Here is an 18338-nt window from a genome sequence, read left to right as displayed (position 1 = left end):
GTGCGGAAAGTAACTTCTGATCGTCTATGGCGCGTGAAGTAGTAGAAAACGTATAGTCAGCAGTGTTGGCACATCAAGGAAAATTTCGTTCAGGGCATGGAAATGTCGCTTGTTACTGCCAAATTAACCTTTACAATGGAACTCGATGATGGGTTCTATCCAAACGTTATTTTCCACCTAAGTTTTCGATTTTGACATTGTTATGAAGCCAAGAAATAAAATATTAAGGCGCAATGCCAGGTTGCCCGAACGACCTATACAGCGTATGTTTATGCACACAGAGCACTTAACTTGTCATTTGGATCATTCCTTGCTGTCTTACCACTAATAATACAATAATTTATTATTGTCTTCTTTTCTGGCTTGCAAGTAGTATATGTGTAATTCAATCGGTTGTCGCGATGAAAGAAATTCCCCAAATAACTCAGAAAAGTGTATTAACTGTCGTTACCATGATATTATTTTACACTATCTTCTCTCCAATAATTATTATTACGCGTAACTAATTTACTTGGTAGGTAGATCCTGTCCTTCAAGACGTGTCTTATTATTATTAATTGTTGATAAATTTATATACAAAGCACAGAACCATAATTATTAACCACACCGTGAAGCGTGATATCATGTAAAAATAAGTCCGTTATCAACTTGTATGAAAAATGTACAGTCGCACAGAATTATTGTATTATTTTTAACACAAACTCTCAACAATAAGTGACTGAAATTGTGAAAATTGCAAGCGACAAACAAATATTATGGAGATTTAACGTTTTGTGAGTTCTGATAATTTTCCCAGCTGTTAGCATATTTCAAAGCGCTATTCATCTATTGTGTTCCGACAATTTATCAGATTATAAACACGTCAAACCTGTAATTTAACGTGATGTCATCACGTTCCTCGTGTATTTTCATGCTAGCGGACACTATTGTTGTTCCGCCATCTACAGTTAGCTTTGCCCGAACAGCCCATTCATGTGGAATTTGAGGTGAAGAGGGAAAAGAAGAAGGCCCAAAGTATGAAGTAATATTTTTTGTCTTCCTCCACCTTATTAATTTTAGAAACAAGAATTGACGTATGGTATTTTGAAAGATCTCATACAATGACCACTGACACGAACTATCAAAATTCACATTTTGTTTACATTTTTACAAACAGAACAGGGTCTCTGGAAATAATAGTATTTTGGAATCCTTCTAAAGTTACGTATATTTAATTATTATTACGTTGAGTAATCGCGTCGTGATCACGAAGGTTCCGGATCCGAGTCGGTCAGAAGGCGAATGCCCCTTAAGTTGAATCCAATCATCGTTCATCCTCATTGTCGCGATTAGCCAAAAGAGAAGTTAAATAAAAATATGATTGCCCATTTCGATTTCCTCAAGACAAGGGGAAGGATTTTTACATCCGCTAAAGGAAAATCTTGCTCAGCGGATCGTGGCATCACTGAACTCTGTATTATTCTTCCAGCTGTTACTTGCACAACTGCCGTGCAAAATGTTCACCTCAATTGTGAATCCAACCAACTGGGAGATACGGTCGGTGATAAGATATATCTCGGTCGTAAAGTGATTGAAATCCATAGGCAAACGTGCGATTTGCAGAACATGTCGAGTGGAGGGTGTCCACGCCGTGAAGAAACGCACAATTTCCTAACTGTTCCGGCTAATTCTCCTAAGATGTTTCGCACAGTTCTTCGTGATCGCAGGAACGTCAGGTTACCGGATATTTCGTTTTGTGCCTGGTGGGTGCACAAACTTTTGAAGAATGGCCAAAATCGCAGGCGACAAACTTACATGATTGTTCAGAACGTGACCTGAAATTGTGGAAAACTAGCGTAAAGTCGTAGGTGTTGTGTTGTGCATAATTAAAGTTTTGCGGTAGTGTTGGTTATTTCTTATCCTCAGATAGGCCAAACGGGACAGTACCTACAGGGTGACCATAAAGTATGGTACAATGGCAGTATTATTTTCTGAGTTATAGCACCGACGAAAGATTAGATCACCGTGTGCATATAATTTTTATTTTTGGACGAGAGGGATGTACACGGAAGAAAGTTCCAGAGGGGTGATGACATTGTTTACAGAACTTCGTGAACATGTTAAGAAACTTGCTAGATGTAGCAAATTATTTTACTAATAGCCACGATAGCCATTGCATTCTTGACACTATTCTGTTTGCAAAAGAGAATGGAATAGTTCTATAGTAACATTTCCCCCCTCAGTGGACGCATCGAATACAGAAATAGATGTTGGCTTGATGAAACTTTTAAAGGGAAAACTACTATAATAGGGGCACAAAACGACCAGATGACAGCCAATCCTGGCCGGTTCCCGTGGCGGACTGGTTAGCACATCACGCTACGACGCCAGGGGTCCCGGGCCATGGATGTTTGCGAGTGTCCCTTCATCAATTTCATCATATCATCACTCATCCCCATCTTCGCAAATTTGCCAAAAGTGGCACAAAAGCGAAGTGAAATCATGCAAATCAATCAATCGACAGCCAATCCTGGAAAACACATCACTATTCATAACTGGTATCTTAAAGATACATAGCCTATTAACTTCATTTACGACGAAGAATATTGTATATGCGTTTGCAGAGCACGAGACATGGCTATTGTCTAAACATTTCGAGCTATTGTTGGTAACCAATAAGGCTGTAACCAACACGAAAGCGAAGATCATGTACAATAATACTACAGTATTAAACATTTGGTTTCCAATAAGATTAATGAAAACAATACATTGTTCAAAACTGCCTAATGTCTGTTCCAAATGATTTGAATATATTTCCGATGTTTTGTTTAATGCATTTAACTTGTGATTTTTGTGTGCAAGAATGTTCAGATGTACTATAAGACTGCTTTTGTTAATTTTTTCTCTTAAAAAAAGTAATAAAACAAATTTTGACTCAATAAAATTTTGTAGTGTTCAGATATGCCCCAGTCTTCCCTGTATGTTATAAAATTGTGGAAAGGTATTTGACATACTTGGAAAAGTCGGGGAATTTGGTTTTGTAAAGTGAGTAGGAATCCTGAAAACAAATTCAACCTTTCACGTCGAAATTGAGTGACGTGCTTCCTATGTCGCTTGCCACATCCGTGTGAAACTCCATGCCCGACGTGCCACTTGGCGCTTATCATTATCACTTCGTTCCGAAATTTCCTGAGTTCCAATGCACTAGCTGGTAGCTAATTAAGTTACACATATTACCAGTTTTGATAAGGTGTTATCACAGACAGACATGTCCAGTTGTAACCATCTAACATTGCTCTTTCTCCCCCTTTAAGGTGCTTGCTGTCTCGAGACTTCGTCAGATTGGGGAAGTGGTTCGTTCAACCGTACGATGGCTCTGAGAAAATTCGTGGGAACAGGTAAGTGTTTCATTTAATTTTTTTGTAAATACTGTATACAGAGGTGGAAAATGGTAAGTAAAATCAGTAAGGTCAAGTTTTTCATCATAGTCAGTATTTTCAAAAAGTGGTCAGTAAAGTCAGTATTTTTTTTTTAAAAAAATGATGGTAAATTCAGTATATTTTGTTTGCTCTACTTAAATTTGTGATTTCTTTAAAATTTTGTTACTCCTTTACAACTCCTTTGCATTTCAATATCTGCTACACACTATTCTTTTTTTAATAATAGGATTATTTTATTGCGTTACATAATTTTGTACAATAATGACAACATTGTCTTATTGTCAATCATCACCGTATGATGTCTGGGTCATTATTTGGTGAGGTTTTATTATTATTATTTTGGTAGTTAAATCAGAGATTTTGACCACTTAACTAGTTTCCATCCCTGTGTATATGATAATCGATAACGGACGATATATGTAATGGGTAACTTTCTGGTAAAGCATCTTCTACATCGTACTATCCGGAAACTGCATTGTTGCAGACCAAGGAAGGGGTCTCCCCTGGACCCACAGGCAGTGTAATGTGTTGTGAAGTTTCGTGTTCTGTTGTGTCCTTATGTGTGCTGAGTATCCTCAGCTCTTATACTTTGGCTCTATCAAGCTTATTCCCCAGTAAATTAAGAAAATTCATTATGAACGGCCTGTACTGCACCCAACTAGCCAGAAGTCGTAATGAAGAGTTTGTGGGTGCAGCATTTGCGTACAAGAGGTACGGAAGGACAGATACTGGGTGCGTGATACGTTTATCCAACACCACAAGTGTTTACAGTAAACAAAATGTGTGCACGAGCGTGGTCATGGGGGTTAGGAATGAATGCTCATGACCGGTTTTAATTCGCGGGGAGGCATTCAGGTTCGGGCACTCGTTGATTGCATCTCGTTTGATTTCATTTCAACCATCTTGCCAATGCCGGTCTGTGCTGTGCCGAACCGCACCACGCCACAAAGAGGAAATTTCCGTTGAATACTCCAATTGCCTCTTTGTCTAGTAAAGAGTTCTCAATTCACATATTTGATCTTTTGGACGAAATGAACGACTTAATAATCCATAGCTATGCAGTCAACGTCTTGGGAAATCAGCATGTCGGATATCCGAAAGTTTGTAAAAAAATTGTTTTCTCGTTTTGGTGCCCCTCGGAATGACCCTCGTGTAGTTCTGGCTGTCTTCGTGCCTTTCCTGCATTAATCAAGGCAATACACTGTGGTTCGGCTATATTAGTGGACCCTCTCCGAAAGACGAATGGAATGTTTCACGTTATGCACAGATCGGGACTGGACCCTAAGTCTAAAGTGGGATTCGAACCACTGTGTAATGTACCTCCACAAGGTATCGAACTCGGGACCTTTTGATTACAATGCGACAACGTTAACACTACATCATCGAGGAGGCTCTAAACCATGGGCAACCGGCAAGTGACACGAACCTTTCCAGTCTGAAGGGGACGGCCAGTAACTGCGCATAATCAAAATAGTGATAAGCAAGTTTCCTGATATTACAGGGGGTCTACCAGTCAAGAAAGTCGAGGAAAAATAAATAAATTGTACTTGTGGTCAATAATTTTTGCTATCACAATTGCTAATTGATTTAATTTATTTTACTTCACTTTTCTGCCCCTTTGGCTAATCGCGAAACTGAGGATGAATGGTGGTAAGATAAGATGGATGAAGGGACAATCAGAAATATATAGGGACGGCAACACGAGTTCCAGATAAGGTTATACTGCCTGCGAGTCCTGACGCCAGAGCCTCGCTAGTCTGCCAAATGCAGTCCAGGATGTATTAACAGATAAGTCTAATTCTGTCGTTAAATACAGCTTCAGTTTTCATCTTAACTGGCCTATTGGTAAGGGTTTTTCATTAAATAAATATTTATTTTCTGAATTGCTAATTTCCAACTTTACCTAGAAGGGGTCGTATGAATAGATGTTAAGAGAAACGAAAAAAAAGGGGGTCAACGAAAAGTATGAAAAAGTCAAGAATTTTGGATTTGTTATTTTCGTTGACATCTTGTATTATACTCTTATCCCGGGAATCCCTGGCGCAAGGCCGTGCATAAGGGCAGAGCTGTAGCAGTAGACGCTGCTGCAAAGGCTTGTAACTGTGTGGCTCCCCCTCTCTCACGTTCTCTCGCACGTTTTCGCGACGACACTACTTGGTGCAGAGACTTGTTTTCGTTCGCTCGCTCCAGAGTGTCCCGAGATGGAGTATAGTTGCGCATCCCAATGTAGTGACCGGATGCCAATGCCACAGCAACCTGTTGTGTTCCGGAACACAGCAGAGAGCGATTAACTACCCGGTATTCTCGCACTCCAGATCCATCGCACAGCTGTTCCGATTGCTGCGATCTTCCAGGATATGGTGACGAGGACGCGCCGTAATGGGTTGTCCGCTGGTGTGTTAAAATCGAACTTCCCACATTAAACACGAGTTAGCGGAGCCCGTAAACTCCCTCTCGAGATCTCATTCGGTGGAGTGGTGCTCGCTTTGGTAGTTGCGTAAACTGTTTCAAAGTGACAAGTAGATCACTGAAATAGCTGGATATGCATTTATTTATTTTCAAAGTAAATTTATAATTTTTGCATTAAGTAAGTATTGCATATGTTTTTGTAATTCTAAATTCCATGCAAAACACGAAATATAGCAACATTCCTGCGAAATAAAATAAAATCCCATGGAAACCCCGAAATAAGACTCTTCAATGAAAATAGTCCTTTAATAAACGATATATTTAATCTCGCATATCAATTTGTAGCAAGTATTCAGAGTGACAAAATAGCAGTTTTACTAACGGATTAGTTGTAATAATGACAAGATATACAGGGTGGCCCAAAAGTCAGTTTCCCTTGGAGAGAACAAAATTATGATACTTGTAGTAAGGAAATGTTTATTTATTGCTGGAGAAAGGTAAGAGAACGCAATCTACCGCACATGCTCAACACGTTTCCCATCATTTGCAATACATTCTAAGCAGCGATGATACACAGATTCACATATCTTTGATAACAAGCCCTTATTTGCGTTAAGTTCATTAAAAGCATTTTCAATTTCTTGTCTCAAATCATTCACAGTTTGTGGTTTTGCAGCGTAGACGGCATCCATAATTATACCTCATAAGGCAAAATCACAAGGTGTAAGATCGCACGAGTGAGGAGGCCAGTCGAATGTCCCGCGGCGCCCAATCCATTCAGGGAAGTGTTCATTCATTATGTAGCTTACGAAAAGTCAAAGTCTGCAAAATTTAAAAGAAACAACTGCCCTGGAGAGGAAATAAATAAAAATATATTTATCAATTTATTATTTTTATTAGATGAATAGGTAAAAAGACTGTATAAGAATAGTGATGTAACAGCTCGTATTCATTCCAAAACTCTGAGGGGAAACTGACTTTTGGGCCACCATGTAGATTAGATGTTGACCCATCAAGGCAACTGTAACTCTGCAGCGTGGTAACATACAGTCAGGATAAAATTAAGTGTTTCGAAGGCTGCTGGTTTCGAAACTGTGCACAAAAGAGAATAACGTTGAACATTGTTTGCCTAGTGACCTCATCCCACAGGACCTCCTCGATAGTGTAGTGGCTCACACCGTCCCCGTGAAGGCACATTGCATGGTGTTTCGAATCCTACTTTAAAATGTAGGTCCAGTCCCGATTAGCCTGCCTGAGCATAAACAGGGCTTAAAACAAAATTGGCTGACCTCTGTACGCCACAAAATTTTTGTTGAGTGACACGCTACATATTTGCTTGTACAATATACAGGGTAATTCAAAGTGAATGGTACAAAAAGATACCAAACCTGTGACTGCTCTAGTGTTGCCCACGAGACGAGACTTTGGCCTGTCTCGTCTCGAAAATATTCGTTTGTCTCGAGACACATGATCAATCTCGTCTCGTCTCGAATTTTTAAAAGCCTGTCCCGTCTCGTCCCGTGAGCAACACGACTGCTGTAATGAATTTAATTCACAATTATTGATATAACATGATAGTTTAACTTTCCAGGTTTCAATAGGAGTAGTGATGACAAGACACATGCCTGTCATTCAACGTCTCTTTGAATTTTTGTTTGAAAATTTGATATATATATATATACACACACATACAAACATACACATTCCATTGTTTCAACTGCACGGCGGCTTATTGACCACTCTGGATGTCTGTTGTTGGACTCGGCGTCACTTCCTTTTTGACCACAAAGAAGAATTGTCTCCATTCGATCGTCTTTTGTCAGTGCCATTCCTCACCTGCAATCATAAAACAACTGCCATTTTCCCCATACTTTATGGCTACCCTGTATAATAAACATGTTGTTAAAAAAATAACTGAAGGCGCGTGCGATAGCATATTTTTTGGGGCCGGGGGTTAAACCCTGTATATTAGATATCATCCCTACTTGTTCACGTGATTTGAATGTGCTCTCGTAGTACACGCGTTCTGCCGTCTTGACAGCATAAGAGGAGAAGTCAACAAGAGCGTTCGTCCGGTGACAAGTCTCCTCCTATCGATCAGCGCGCATTTGCGGTATGACCGAAGAGGCACTCGTCGGGGTGGGAGGAATCATTGCCTGTCCACAATGGGAACAATGGACGGCATCGATAGCGCGACAGGTGTAAGTTGTCGGTTGGTTTGCGCAAAGTGGGGCGATAGCATCGCCGCGCAATCAGGGACGGTCTTGATTGCAAGTCTGGACAAGTGGAACTCCTCCAGCCGGCCAGGGAATCGATCTTTCAATCAATTCAAGATGAACACGTTCACGCCAGTTCCCACGCGTCGTGTTGGACAACGGTCCATTTTATTGACACAATAGGGAAGCATACTATTAAAAGGACTAAATATTACGCCATTATTTTTAAAGACAAAAAGAGAATAACCCAGCATTATAATGAGTTTTTCAATACATGAAAATAATACAGCGTGTCCAGATATTATTCACCCCTTAAATGCTGTCCATAAAATAGATTTGATATTGTGAAAGCCACTTAGGGTGTCCATGTAGAGAAGTATGTTCACTAAATATTCTTTGAGTCAATGAATGTAATTCCATGTCTGTTGTTTCAGAGAAACTTTTTTACAGTAAAGATATTTTGATCTGTATGCGGTGAATAATTTATTGACACCCTGTATTTACAAGCACTTTCTTCAGTGATCAACATCTTCAATTACTCTACTTTTCGATGTGCTTCACATGTACACGGATATACTTCTAAACAGAACATTTCTAAGCCGATCTGCTTGGTGATTATCAAAGCGAACTACGACGCCAGGAATCCCAGGTTCCAATCTCGAACTGACATAAATTCTAGCACATCCAGATGGCGTCGCGAGAAAAAAAATGATTGAAAACGGGGGTTTCTGGGAAGTCACATTTAATACGCCCTAAACAATCTTAAACAGTGGACTCTTTTTAATTCGATCTCCGAAGAGCCACCAAAAATGTTCTTATTATCCAAAATTCGAATTAACAAAAACATGTATCATTAAAGATGATCTTAAGGGCAATAAACTTTGTTCGAATTACCGAGTAATTCGAATCTTCGAATTAGGAGTCCACTATTAATCTTGGACTTTCTCTTCCTCGCAAACTTGACGAGGCGTGTGCCCACCATGTGGCCTTTTCAATGTTGCCAGGTCCACCCACGTAGAACGGACAGTGTTGGTCGGTGGAGAAATTACTGTCATACAGAAAGTTCAGAAGGGGGCAGATGAAACAAAAATTTAGCGCTGCCTTACCTGATCATGAACAATGTTTCCCTGCCCATCTCTTAGGAGAAGTAGTGAATGTACTATTGACAGCTTGAATTATTTTTTTCAGGGGGAAACATTCTTTAACTGTGTACCAAACAAAAATACATATTAGGGATATAATAACTTTCGAGTTATTCTTCCTTGATTATCATTATTTTTTCGAGTAACTGTTAAGCTATTTTTCTTTTTTCGTGCGGAAGGGAATTTCAATTTCTTTGATTTTCCTGCATCTATGTGTTCATATTTAAACATATTGGTTAGTTAGTTAGTTATTATAAGTTAGTTTAATATCAGTGAAAAATAACATCCTACTCGCAGTTTTTCTTCGAGTTGTGACTTATCTATAATAATGAAAGATACTAACTGTAACCAAGTTTTTTTTTGAGTGAAGTAACTGCCACTATTTATTAGTTACTTCTAAAAAGTAACTTTCCGAACGGTGCTAGTTAGTTGAATACTAACTTGAATAAATAAACTTAAAATTAAATTTATTCAAGTTTTATAGTATTGGAGTAGTATTTTATGGTTGAAAAAATATCTAATTCTCACAAGAGTAACATTGACGTGCCCATCTACTCTTTTTCTGAAACATTATGTCAATTATAAAAGATAAATGACAATGCAACAATTCAAGAGTACCGTAGAGGCCATATTCTTAAAATTAGTAGGCTATAAACAATCTCTTAAAAACTTTGACATTGTTGAACTTGAGTATAACAGAACCCTTATTTATTTACATTCGCGTATATTTCATTTTGTTCTACGGTTCGCTTCTTTTCGAAATGCCGTGTGGAGCGTCGAGCTGGAGAGCTGTGTGCAGTCTGTTCTCGTGGCACAAGAGGTGAATGCCCTGCGCAGCATGAAGCTACGAGAAATCTGTCAACTAATAGAAAACAGGTATCGCGAATGTTACTATAAAACGCAATTACGTTGCAAGAGCTGGTTACCTGTGCATTGTCGCGCGTTGGCAAGCATGTGATCTACCACCCATGTAAGATTAAATGCATAATTTTACCATAGAGGACGATAACGTTCCAAGGCAGAGTGAGGGGTCCGTTTTTCCATCTTGTTCTGTAATTCTTCCTCTTTTATATATATAGAAAATGATCAGTGAAGTCACACACAGAACTCGAAACGCTTGTTGTATTGGTTAAGGAGTGACCCTTTCCGAAGACGCTCAAATGTCAACCTCCCTTCCACGTAGTACACCCTGGACTGCACTTTGCAGACTTGCTAGGCTCTGGCGTCTGGACTCTCGGCCAGTTTCATCCTCGCGATAAGCCAACAGTGGTAGAAAAGCGAAGTAAAATAAATCAATTTAATCAATCAAAAAGGAACTCGAAATGCATGAATTGCGAGGATTTGGAGTGGAAATAAATTTACCCTTTTCCTTAGAGAAATTTCTTGTTGAGAGGGAGATTGTGCGTGTGTGTTTTTTTAACAATGTTGAATATCAAGTCCAGTTTAAAACTCGTTACATGACAATTGACGTGTTGAACCACCACGGAGTGATCTGGAAATGTATTTTAAAATTACCTGGAAAAGTCAGGGAATTTGTTTTTGGAAAAGAAATTGGAACCCTGGCAGTGAGACCAGAGTTCGAACCCGATGCATCTGGCTTCGTAGCTCTTAACGTTGACCACTCCACCACTGAGACCGACGGTGTGCCCGAAACTCAATAACTAAAATTTTACTGCGGTGTTTGTAGGAAATTGAAGGTGTTTTTTCGTGAGACCTGAGAGCGACGTAACTTTCAGTTTGTCGACCATGGTATCGGCGATTTCGCAAGATGCGCCATAATTGATTGCTGGGATAACCATCGATCGGCAAGGCGTAACGCTATGTGGATCAAACATCATGCAATTGTTACGGTGCCTGATTTGTGCTACGCAAGCATTCCACGCGGCGTTTGTCAATTAACGATGTGCATGGAATATTTACTATTTATTTCGCTATTCGTTTACAGGGATTGCCTGGTCAGAAATCGAAACGAGAACGAGATTGCTAAACTCCTGATCTCGTTCAAATTGAAACAAACTCACTATGCGACTTCTTCGTAAGTACCAAGCGGGTGTTCACCTGGTTATTTGTAGATGAGCCATATTTTGTCTATAGCGATTGCATGGTCAACGTGTCAGTAGCAACTGTGCTGCCTGGTTTGCATATATGTTGAGGATGAAGTCCCGTGTTTCGAGGGTTCGAAGTGTAGAAATAACGCGTCATGCTATGAAAAAATGTGTTGGCCTTATCGCGACAATGAGGATGAATCATGAAGGGATGTCCACGCCAGGTCTCGAACCGGAACCTTCCATGGCGAAACTTGTAAGTCGATAAATCGGGACGCTCTCTCGAAGCGTCACCAAATATATGTATGTATATTGCTATAAAAAGCCATGAATCCTTACTAAAATAAAGCTACACATTTTGAAATGTGATCTTAAAACATTTAATTTATTAATTGAAGAGCTCGGGTGTAAAACTTGGTGACATTTTGATAATTTTTGAGTTCCAAAGAAAAAATGTGCCATCCTTCAGATTTCGAGTGAAATTATCATGTCATACAATTTTCATTGGCCTCAGTGAAGCCTTGTGAAATTGGTAAACACAACACCAAAACAAAACAAAGCTTCTAATAACCTTTTCTCTTAATGGTTTGGTTTGAGTTGATGTTTTAAGTCCACTTTATGCACAGTAAGGCTAATCGGGACTGGACCTACAATTTAAAGTGGGATCCGAACCACTAGTGCCTCCACCGGGTATCGAACCCAGGACCCCTCGATTACAAGGCAATGACGCTACCACTGCGCCATGGGGAGGCCTCCTTTTCTCTTAATGAACAAAGAAATTTCCAAAATGTCACATACCATGTTTTACACCTGAGCCCTTCAATTAATACAAGATTGGATTAAAAGTAATTAATTCTTCCACCGGAGTGGCCTTCTAAAGAAGTCTCTACCGGCAACAGCATGAATAACTATGCCATAAATTCTAATACATGGCCGACTCTACCAGATTTTGAAATTCGGCTAACAACAGTGCAGACATTTATAATGCTATGTTTATTATTCTGATTTAATGATACACATGATAACATACAAAAATTAAAGAAAATAACATACTGCACTCATTATTATTATTATTTTTTTTAAAGTTATGGAAATTTCCACGAGCGAGCTCGAAATAATACCTAAAGAAGTCTCTACCGGTAATAGCATAAATAACTATGCCATAAATTCTAATACATGGCCGACTCTACCAGATTTTGAAATTCGGCTAACAACAGTGCAGACATTTATAATGCTATGTTTATTATTCTGATTTAATGATACACATGATAACATACAAAAATTAAAGAAAATAACATACTGCACTCATTATTATTATTATTTTTTTAAAGTTATGGAAATTTCCACGAGCGAGCTCGAAATAATAAAAAAAAATTCAGCCGCCAAGTCAAAATTTTCAACCGCCATGCCGACTGGGAGCCCTGTATTTTTCAACCCTCGCATATAACCATCATTAGTACTGGTCATGCAATCACCGTAATGAAGTTAACAGAAGTAAGTATACAGCTACCACCCGTCCTCGTGTGTTTATCGCAGATGTTAGGCCCGTCACTCCTCAAGTACTTGAATTTGGCGCCACCAACAAGCGGATATGACGTTTGCCGAACCCTGCCGCGCTTTGATAGGCTGCACGTGACGCCAATGGAGCGAGAGTGCGAAGGAAGTCAATGAATCAATACCAAAACCGAAATCTCGTGCCAAGTGATCTGTTTAGCTGGCCGCGAAATATCCGCGGCATATTGTGCGGGACCATCCGATGAACGAATGCGCTTTTTTAAAAAGATTTACCGCAATGGCCGTTGTCGTTCGCGTACGCTTTCCGCCGAGATCTCGACAGGGTCAGGTTTTTTTTTCTTTCTTCTTCGTCGTGCATATGTGCCCCGAGGGTAGCTGAGACGATAAGCCGATTAGCGACCTTATCTCGTGGCTGCTCTCTCCTAGGTTTATTGAAGGTCTGTCGTTAGTTTTAGGTGTCGCCTTAAAAGGTTACCTTCAAACGTTTAAGAGACGTTTATTATTTTTGTGAATTAACGATTTTTTTCGAAGCTTTTTTATTTTAATGTTTTACATTTAGGTGGTGGCGATCACCATTCACATTAACTTACGATGTTTTGTTGGTTTGAAATATCTGTGGGAGATCGTTCCCTTATTCTGGTCCTACGCGGATGTTAGCGCGATAATAAAGCCACTGGACGGGACTCTAGCCTGGAACGACTGTTTCCTCAGACCTGCATGATTTCAGTTTAAATTTTTCTTCGTACATCGAGGCTGTTGGCTACTAATTCTCTTAGAAATCTTTTGCTTTGCAGAATGAGTTGAACCTAATAATAACGCCCATTGGTTGACCCATTTTTCAACAAGATTGCCTAATGGAGACTTGATACCGAAGCGACAGGCGAAGCGTGTCGCCTGAAGATTTCACTACGCAGGCGTTTGTGGCCGTCATTCCGCTACGGTGTAAAACGTTACTGCTCATTGGCTCGTTTCCAAGCGGCACGCGTCGCGTCGCCTATCGCTTCGGTCTGAAATCTTCCTAAAATATGTTCAGTGTTTCCTCATAAAGGGAGATACCCCATTGCCCATCCGGTAAAATTTTACATGAAAAAGGGGAGAGATTTGTTTGAAAATCTATATCAAATTGCGAGGAACGTACATTAGATTGAAGTGATAATCCCCCCCCCAACCCTTTCTGCCGTCCTGAGAAGTATTCCCCCGAAATGGGCTGTAATTGGGTTTCTTAATTTGCCTTGGGAACGATCAATACCTTTCCATTATCCATCATTTGGAGTAATTGTAATATTATAGGTAGATGTTAACTAGTGTCATGAAATTTTTTATGTATTCCGTGTATTTCACAATCCTATTTTTTTTTTTGTCCTCTCGGGTCTCCCTGATGGCGCAGTGGTAGCGTCGTCGCCTTTCTTGTAATCAAGTGGCCCCGGGTTCGATACCTCGTGGAGGTACATAGTGGTTCGGATCCCACTTTAAACTGTAGGTCCAGTCCCGATTAGCCTTACTGTGCATAAAGTGAACTTAAAAACACCAACTCAATCAATCTTGTATCCTAGGTTTATCTCATTCAATCAATTGTGGTATTTTATACATTGATGTCTGTGGTGTCAGTCGAAGTAATCCATTAAGTTTTGTGCGTTTCTGGGTCGAAGGGGGAATTTTGTAGCCGAGCAAAAAGAATCGAGCTCGCTGGTTGTGGCAACACTGTCGTAGCATTCGCTGTTACGCCCACTTTAGACGAAAGCAGTGTTCTTAACATTTATGCCATGACCAAAATGCTACCGTGTGAAGTGAACAATCTTATGGCATATTTCATGGTATTTCTCAAGGATAGAATCGGTCCTATTCCCGTAGCATAACCAATCAGAAGCGCCCTCTTGGTCACGAGTGCAGATGTAATGGCGGCCGCGTGAGATGTAAACAATGTATCACGTCACATTTTTAAAAGCTGATAACTATTCAACCGAGAGGAATGACGTTTCCTATAAAACGGTATTAGGTACAAATTAACAGCACTGATTTAATACATACTCCATAGCTTATACAGTACACGTATGGAAGAGTAAATTAGTTGTTTTAATTGTAAACGCAGGGCACTGGCTCATCTCGTGTACCTTTCGTGCTGTATATATTATCCAACGTTCTCTGCACGCGTCACATCGCAATCACAAATGCTAATCGGAATGTTACAGGTAATGCTTCCATGTAGGATATTGTCTGCTATAAGAAAATGTTATTAGATTTTTGGAAGCATTTATGCTAGCAAAAATGCTAAAGGAAAAACTTCCGTCTAAAGCGGCCAGTGTAAAACAGGCCTAAGCTGTTGGTCGGAATGTCCTGTGACCTGTCGCAAGGCCAGTGTCGTTCATTTCGAACAGCGTGAGAACCGCCAAGAAAAAAGGAAAGGGAGTCGAACGAACCATTCCTCCGTCCCTACGAGTCGTTCACCCTTTCTCAAGGCCGATGCAGTGCATCGGACAAGTGCAACGACCTTCGGAGTCGCATCATTGATGAATTGGGTTGATTCTGCTCACCCGAGATCGTGCCAGCAGCGTATGGTTGGTGCGGAAGAATAAATACGATAATATAAGTGGGATGCGGTAATAAAAATGAGCACGCACTCATCAGCACAGGAAAAGGTACTCATGCACTCCCTGTTGATTGGCTCGTTCCCAAGTGACATGTGTCGCGTGTCGGAGGAGATTTCACACCTAAGCGACGGGCGACACGTCTCGCTTGAGGATTTCACTATCGAACGTAAGCTTGTGCAGTCTGTCATGCTGCTACGGTGTGAAACGTTGCTGCTGATTGGCTCGTTCCCGAGCGACAAGTGTCGCCTGTAGCTTGCCTCTCTCTCTCTCTCTCTCTCTCTCTCTCTCTCTCTCTCTCTCTCTCTCTCTCTCTCTCTCTCTCTCTCTCTCTCTCTCTCTCTCTCTCTCTCTCCCTCCCTCCCTCTCTCTCTCCCTCCCTCCCTCCCTCCCTCCCTCCCTCCCCCACCGCGATGCGCAGCGAATGCTTTTCACAAACTGGGGGGAAATTGGCTGGCTGCTCAGGCGTGCCCACTGTAATGTGAAGTGTCACTTCTTATTGGACGTGAAATCTCCCTCACACCCTAGATGTTTCAAAGTTACTTATTAAGGATTATGAACTATGGGAGGTCAAGGTAAATGTGATTGTCACAAAAATAATTTGAACATTGCATAGTAGTTTGCGTGTTTTAAATAGTATTGCGAAGTTGGTTCAATTGGAGTTTTTATTGCACAGTCCTTTTGGAAATAAGGGTATGAAGATGAAAAGTTAGACTATACAGGATTCTCCCTAACCTGGATATTTTGGAATTGTCAGGAAAATCACCTTAGGAGTGAAAGAGATCATGGGGAAATTTGAAAAAAACCTGTTCAAGTCCGAAAATCGTATGATTTTTGAGCTTACTAGAATTAGAGACTGAAAAAACAAACGCATCTCACATTTTCTCCATAAGGCTTGTTGATTATAGATAGTTTGCTTAAAAATATTTTTATATTTTCTTTTTCTTCATTTATTTTTAGCCATATTGAATAAACCTCAATCATTTGATTAGTTGAAGACTTAATTATATGGTCCCTGGTTCGATACCCTGTGGAGGTACCTAGTGCTTCTGATTCCACTTTAAACATTAGGTCCAGTCCCTATTAGCCTATCTGTGAATATAGTGGATTTTAAGCAGCAACTCGAACATATTAAATGTAATATATGGTCCCAATATCTTCAAGTTTCCCCACAATACTTATACATGTATTTTCATAAAACTTCTCTTCCCGTTCCACCTAAAATTTTACCTGAATTTTTCCTGACAGAGTGAAATTTTCGTTCATATGGCAACACTGTGTTGAGATGGTCAATTTACAACGCTATCTGACAAAAGGCAAGGCTGGTCAAGATTTTATTGATCTTGCGCAGGATATGGAGAAATTAAAGGCATTCGGTTTGACTGTAACCTTCGGGTTTAGGAATGCCATCGCATTAGTTTAGAATCAAGTGTAGTATCGGATCGCCTGGGCATTTAGCTACCGGATCTGGCATAATGGAACTTAAATCATAGTTTCAAGTCACCGTTAACCAAAACCGCGGTACGTCTTCTGGGGGAAGTGTTAAGTATGTGACGGGCGCACTGCAGTCTCTGTTGTTCCCAGAGCTTTATATGAGAGCGTCGTTGTGGGAATATGCGTGTGCCTAGTTGCATATTTTCATGGGTCAACCATCCATCCGCTCCTGGCTCCACGGGGGAGGACCCGTTGGATCAATATCCTCGCCTCATCTCACAGATGTCCTTCGTTACGCATCCTGCTTTATCCGCGAAACTGCTTTGCGTTGCGCCGCCTTACCTTTTGCTCTTTTTTCGGAACCGCGAAGCAAGCCCGCGTCAGTGATTTTGGTCGCGAATGCGTATCTTACAAGACGCGAGTTGGATTGAATTCCAGAGCGCAACATAATCCCATTTCTTCCTTTATCAATAGGGCTCGGAAGTTAATGAACAATCATATTTTTTTGCTGGACCTTCACGTTAATGGTAAACATAATACTAATTAGTTTCCTTAAAGTTAGAACCAGAAAACATCGTCCTTATTTTGCATTTTTTGAGCATTTTCCTGCCTTCTTTGGCTATTAGGTCATTTGTCAGTATACTTTTTAAAATTTTTAATGCATTTTTATATTTTTGTATGTTTCTTTGTGCTCCTACTCTCTTGTCCCGCGAATTTTAAATGAATTTGCTAGCATATCTTAGATATTTAAATTCCCTAACATGATATTTTTAATAAGCACGCCATTAATCAACAAAATCACAATATTTTCTTTAAGTTAAATCTTTGGCAATGGATTACATAATTAATCGTAGTAAATAATACTTTGGTTGAGGCCTACTTTTAGGTTACCTTGCTGGCCGCTATTATCTCTTTAATCTGTGCTTTTTACAGTAAAATTAGTCACAACATAAAAAAAATGTAATACACGCGAAATACAACTATTATGCAAGGCCAACTATGAAAGGAGGTGATTGACTTACCTTGCGGTATATTTTATGTAACCTTGAAATAAAAACAAATAAAACTTAATAGCTGTTTCCCCTTTGCTTTGATAGTTTAAACCATGAAAGAACGGGTTTTATCGAATTATTCAACTACTCTCTTGTAATTTATGAAAGAATCAAGCTTTCATTTTAAGAGCGAAAATAATTTTTAGGTCATTTTCTCAATAATTCTGAGATCATTCTATAGGTCATATTTTGAATTTTTTTTTAGGCCAACTTCCTAGACTTACTATCCCAACGTGGTCTTCTTCTCACGACTCAATAGTGTATGTATAATTCTTATCATCTCCTCTTTACACACACGCTGCTCAAAGTGGGATGGAAGGCGGGGGATGCCACACTCACAAGTTAAGGAAATTTGCCTAAAGCATCCCCCAGCTAGGATGATTTGCGTAAGCAACCCCTCCACCTATCCACTAACACGACCAAACACCCCCCCCCCCAGCTAGGAATTTCCACTTCGTGCACCGGATATATTATTATATCCCATTCCCATGCCCTAAATTCTTGCGTCGTTCCGATCACGC

The 18338-nt window shown here is 40.0% G+C and overlaps 1 protein-coding gene across 2 annotated transcripts in view; it reads left to right on the top strand.

Annotated features, from left to right (window-relative positions):
* Positions 1-18338, top strand: part of skd (mediator complex subunit skuld) — a 197359-nt gene that overhangs the window by 90583 nt on the left and 88438 nt on the right. For both annotated transcript variants that reach the window (XM_083124191.1, XM_083124189.1), the window contains exon 4: positions 3294-3377. In XM_083124191.1, coding sequence (XP_082980317.1) covers positions 3294-3377 — 84 coding nt within the window. The remainder of the gene's footprint in view (positions 1-3293; positions 3378-18338) is intronic.

This window comes from Lepisma saccharinum, chromosome 6 (genome assembly GCF_977018435.1).
Source record: "Lepisma saccharinum chromosome 6, izLepSacc3.1, whole genome shotgun sequence".
NCBI classification, from domain to species: domain Eukaryota; kingdom Metazoa; phylum Arthropoda; class Insecta; order Zygentoma; family Lepismatidae; genus Lepisma; species Lepisma saccharinum.
Note: the sequence above shows the minus strand (reverse complement) of the source record. Positions and strands in the feature narration are given on the sequence as shown.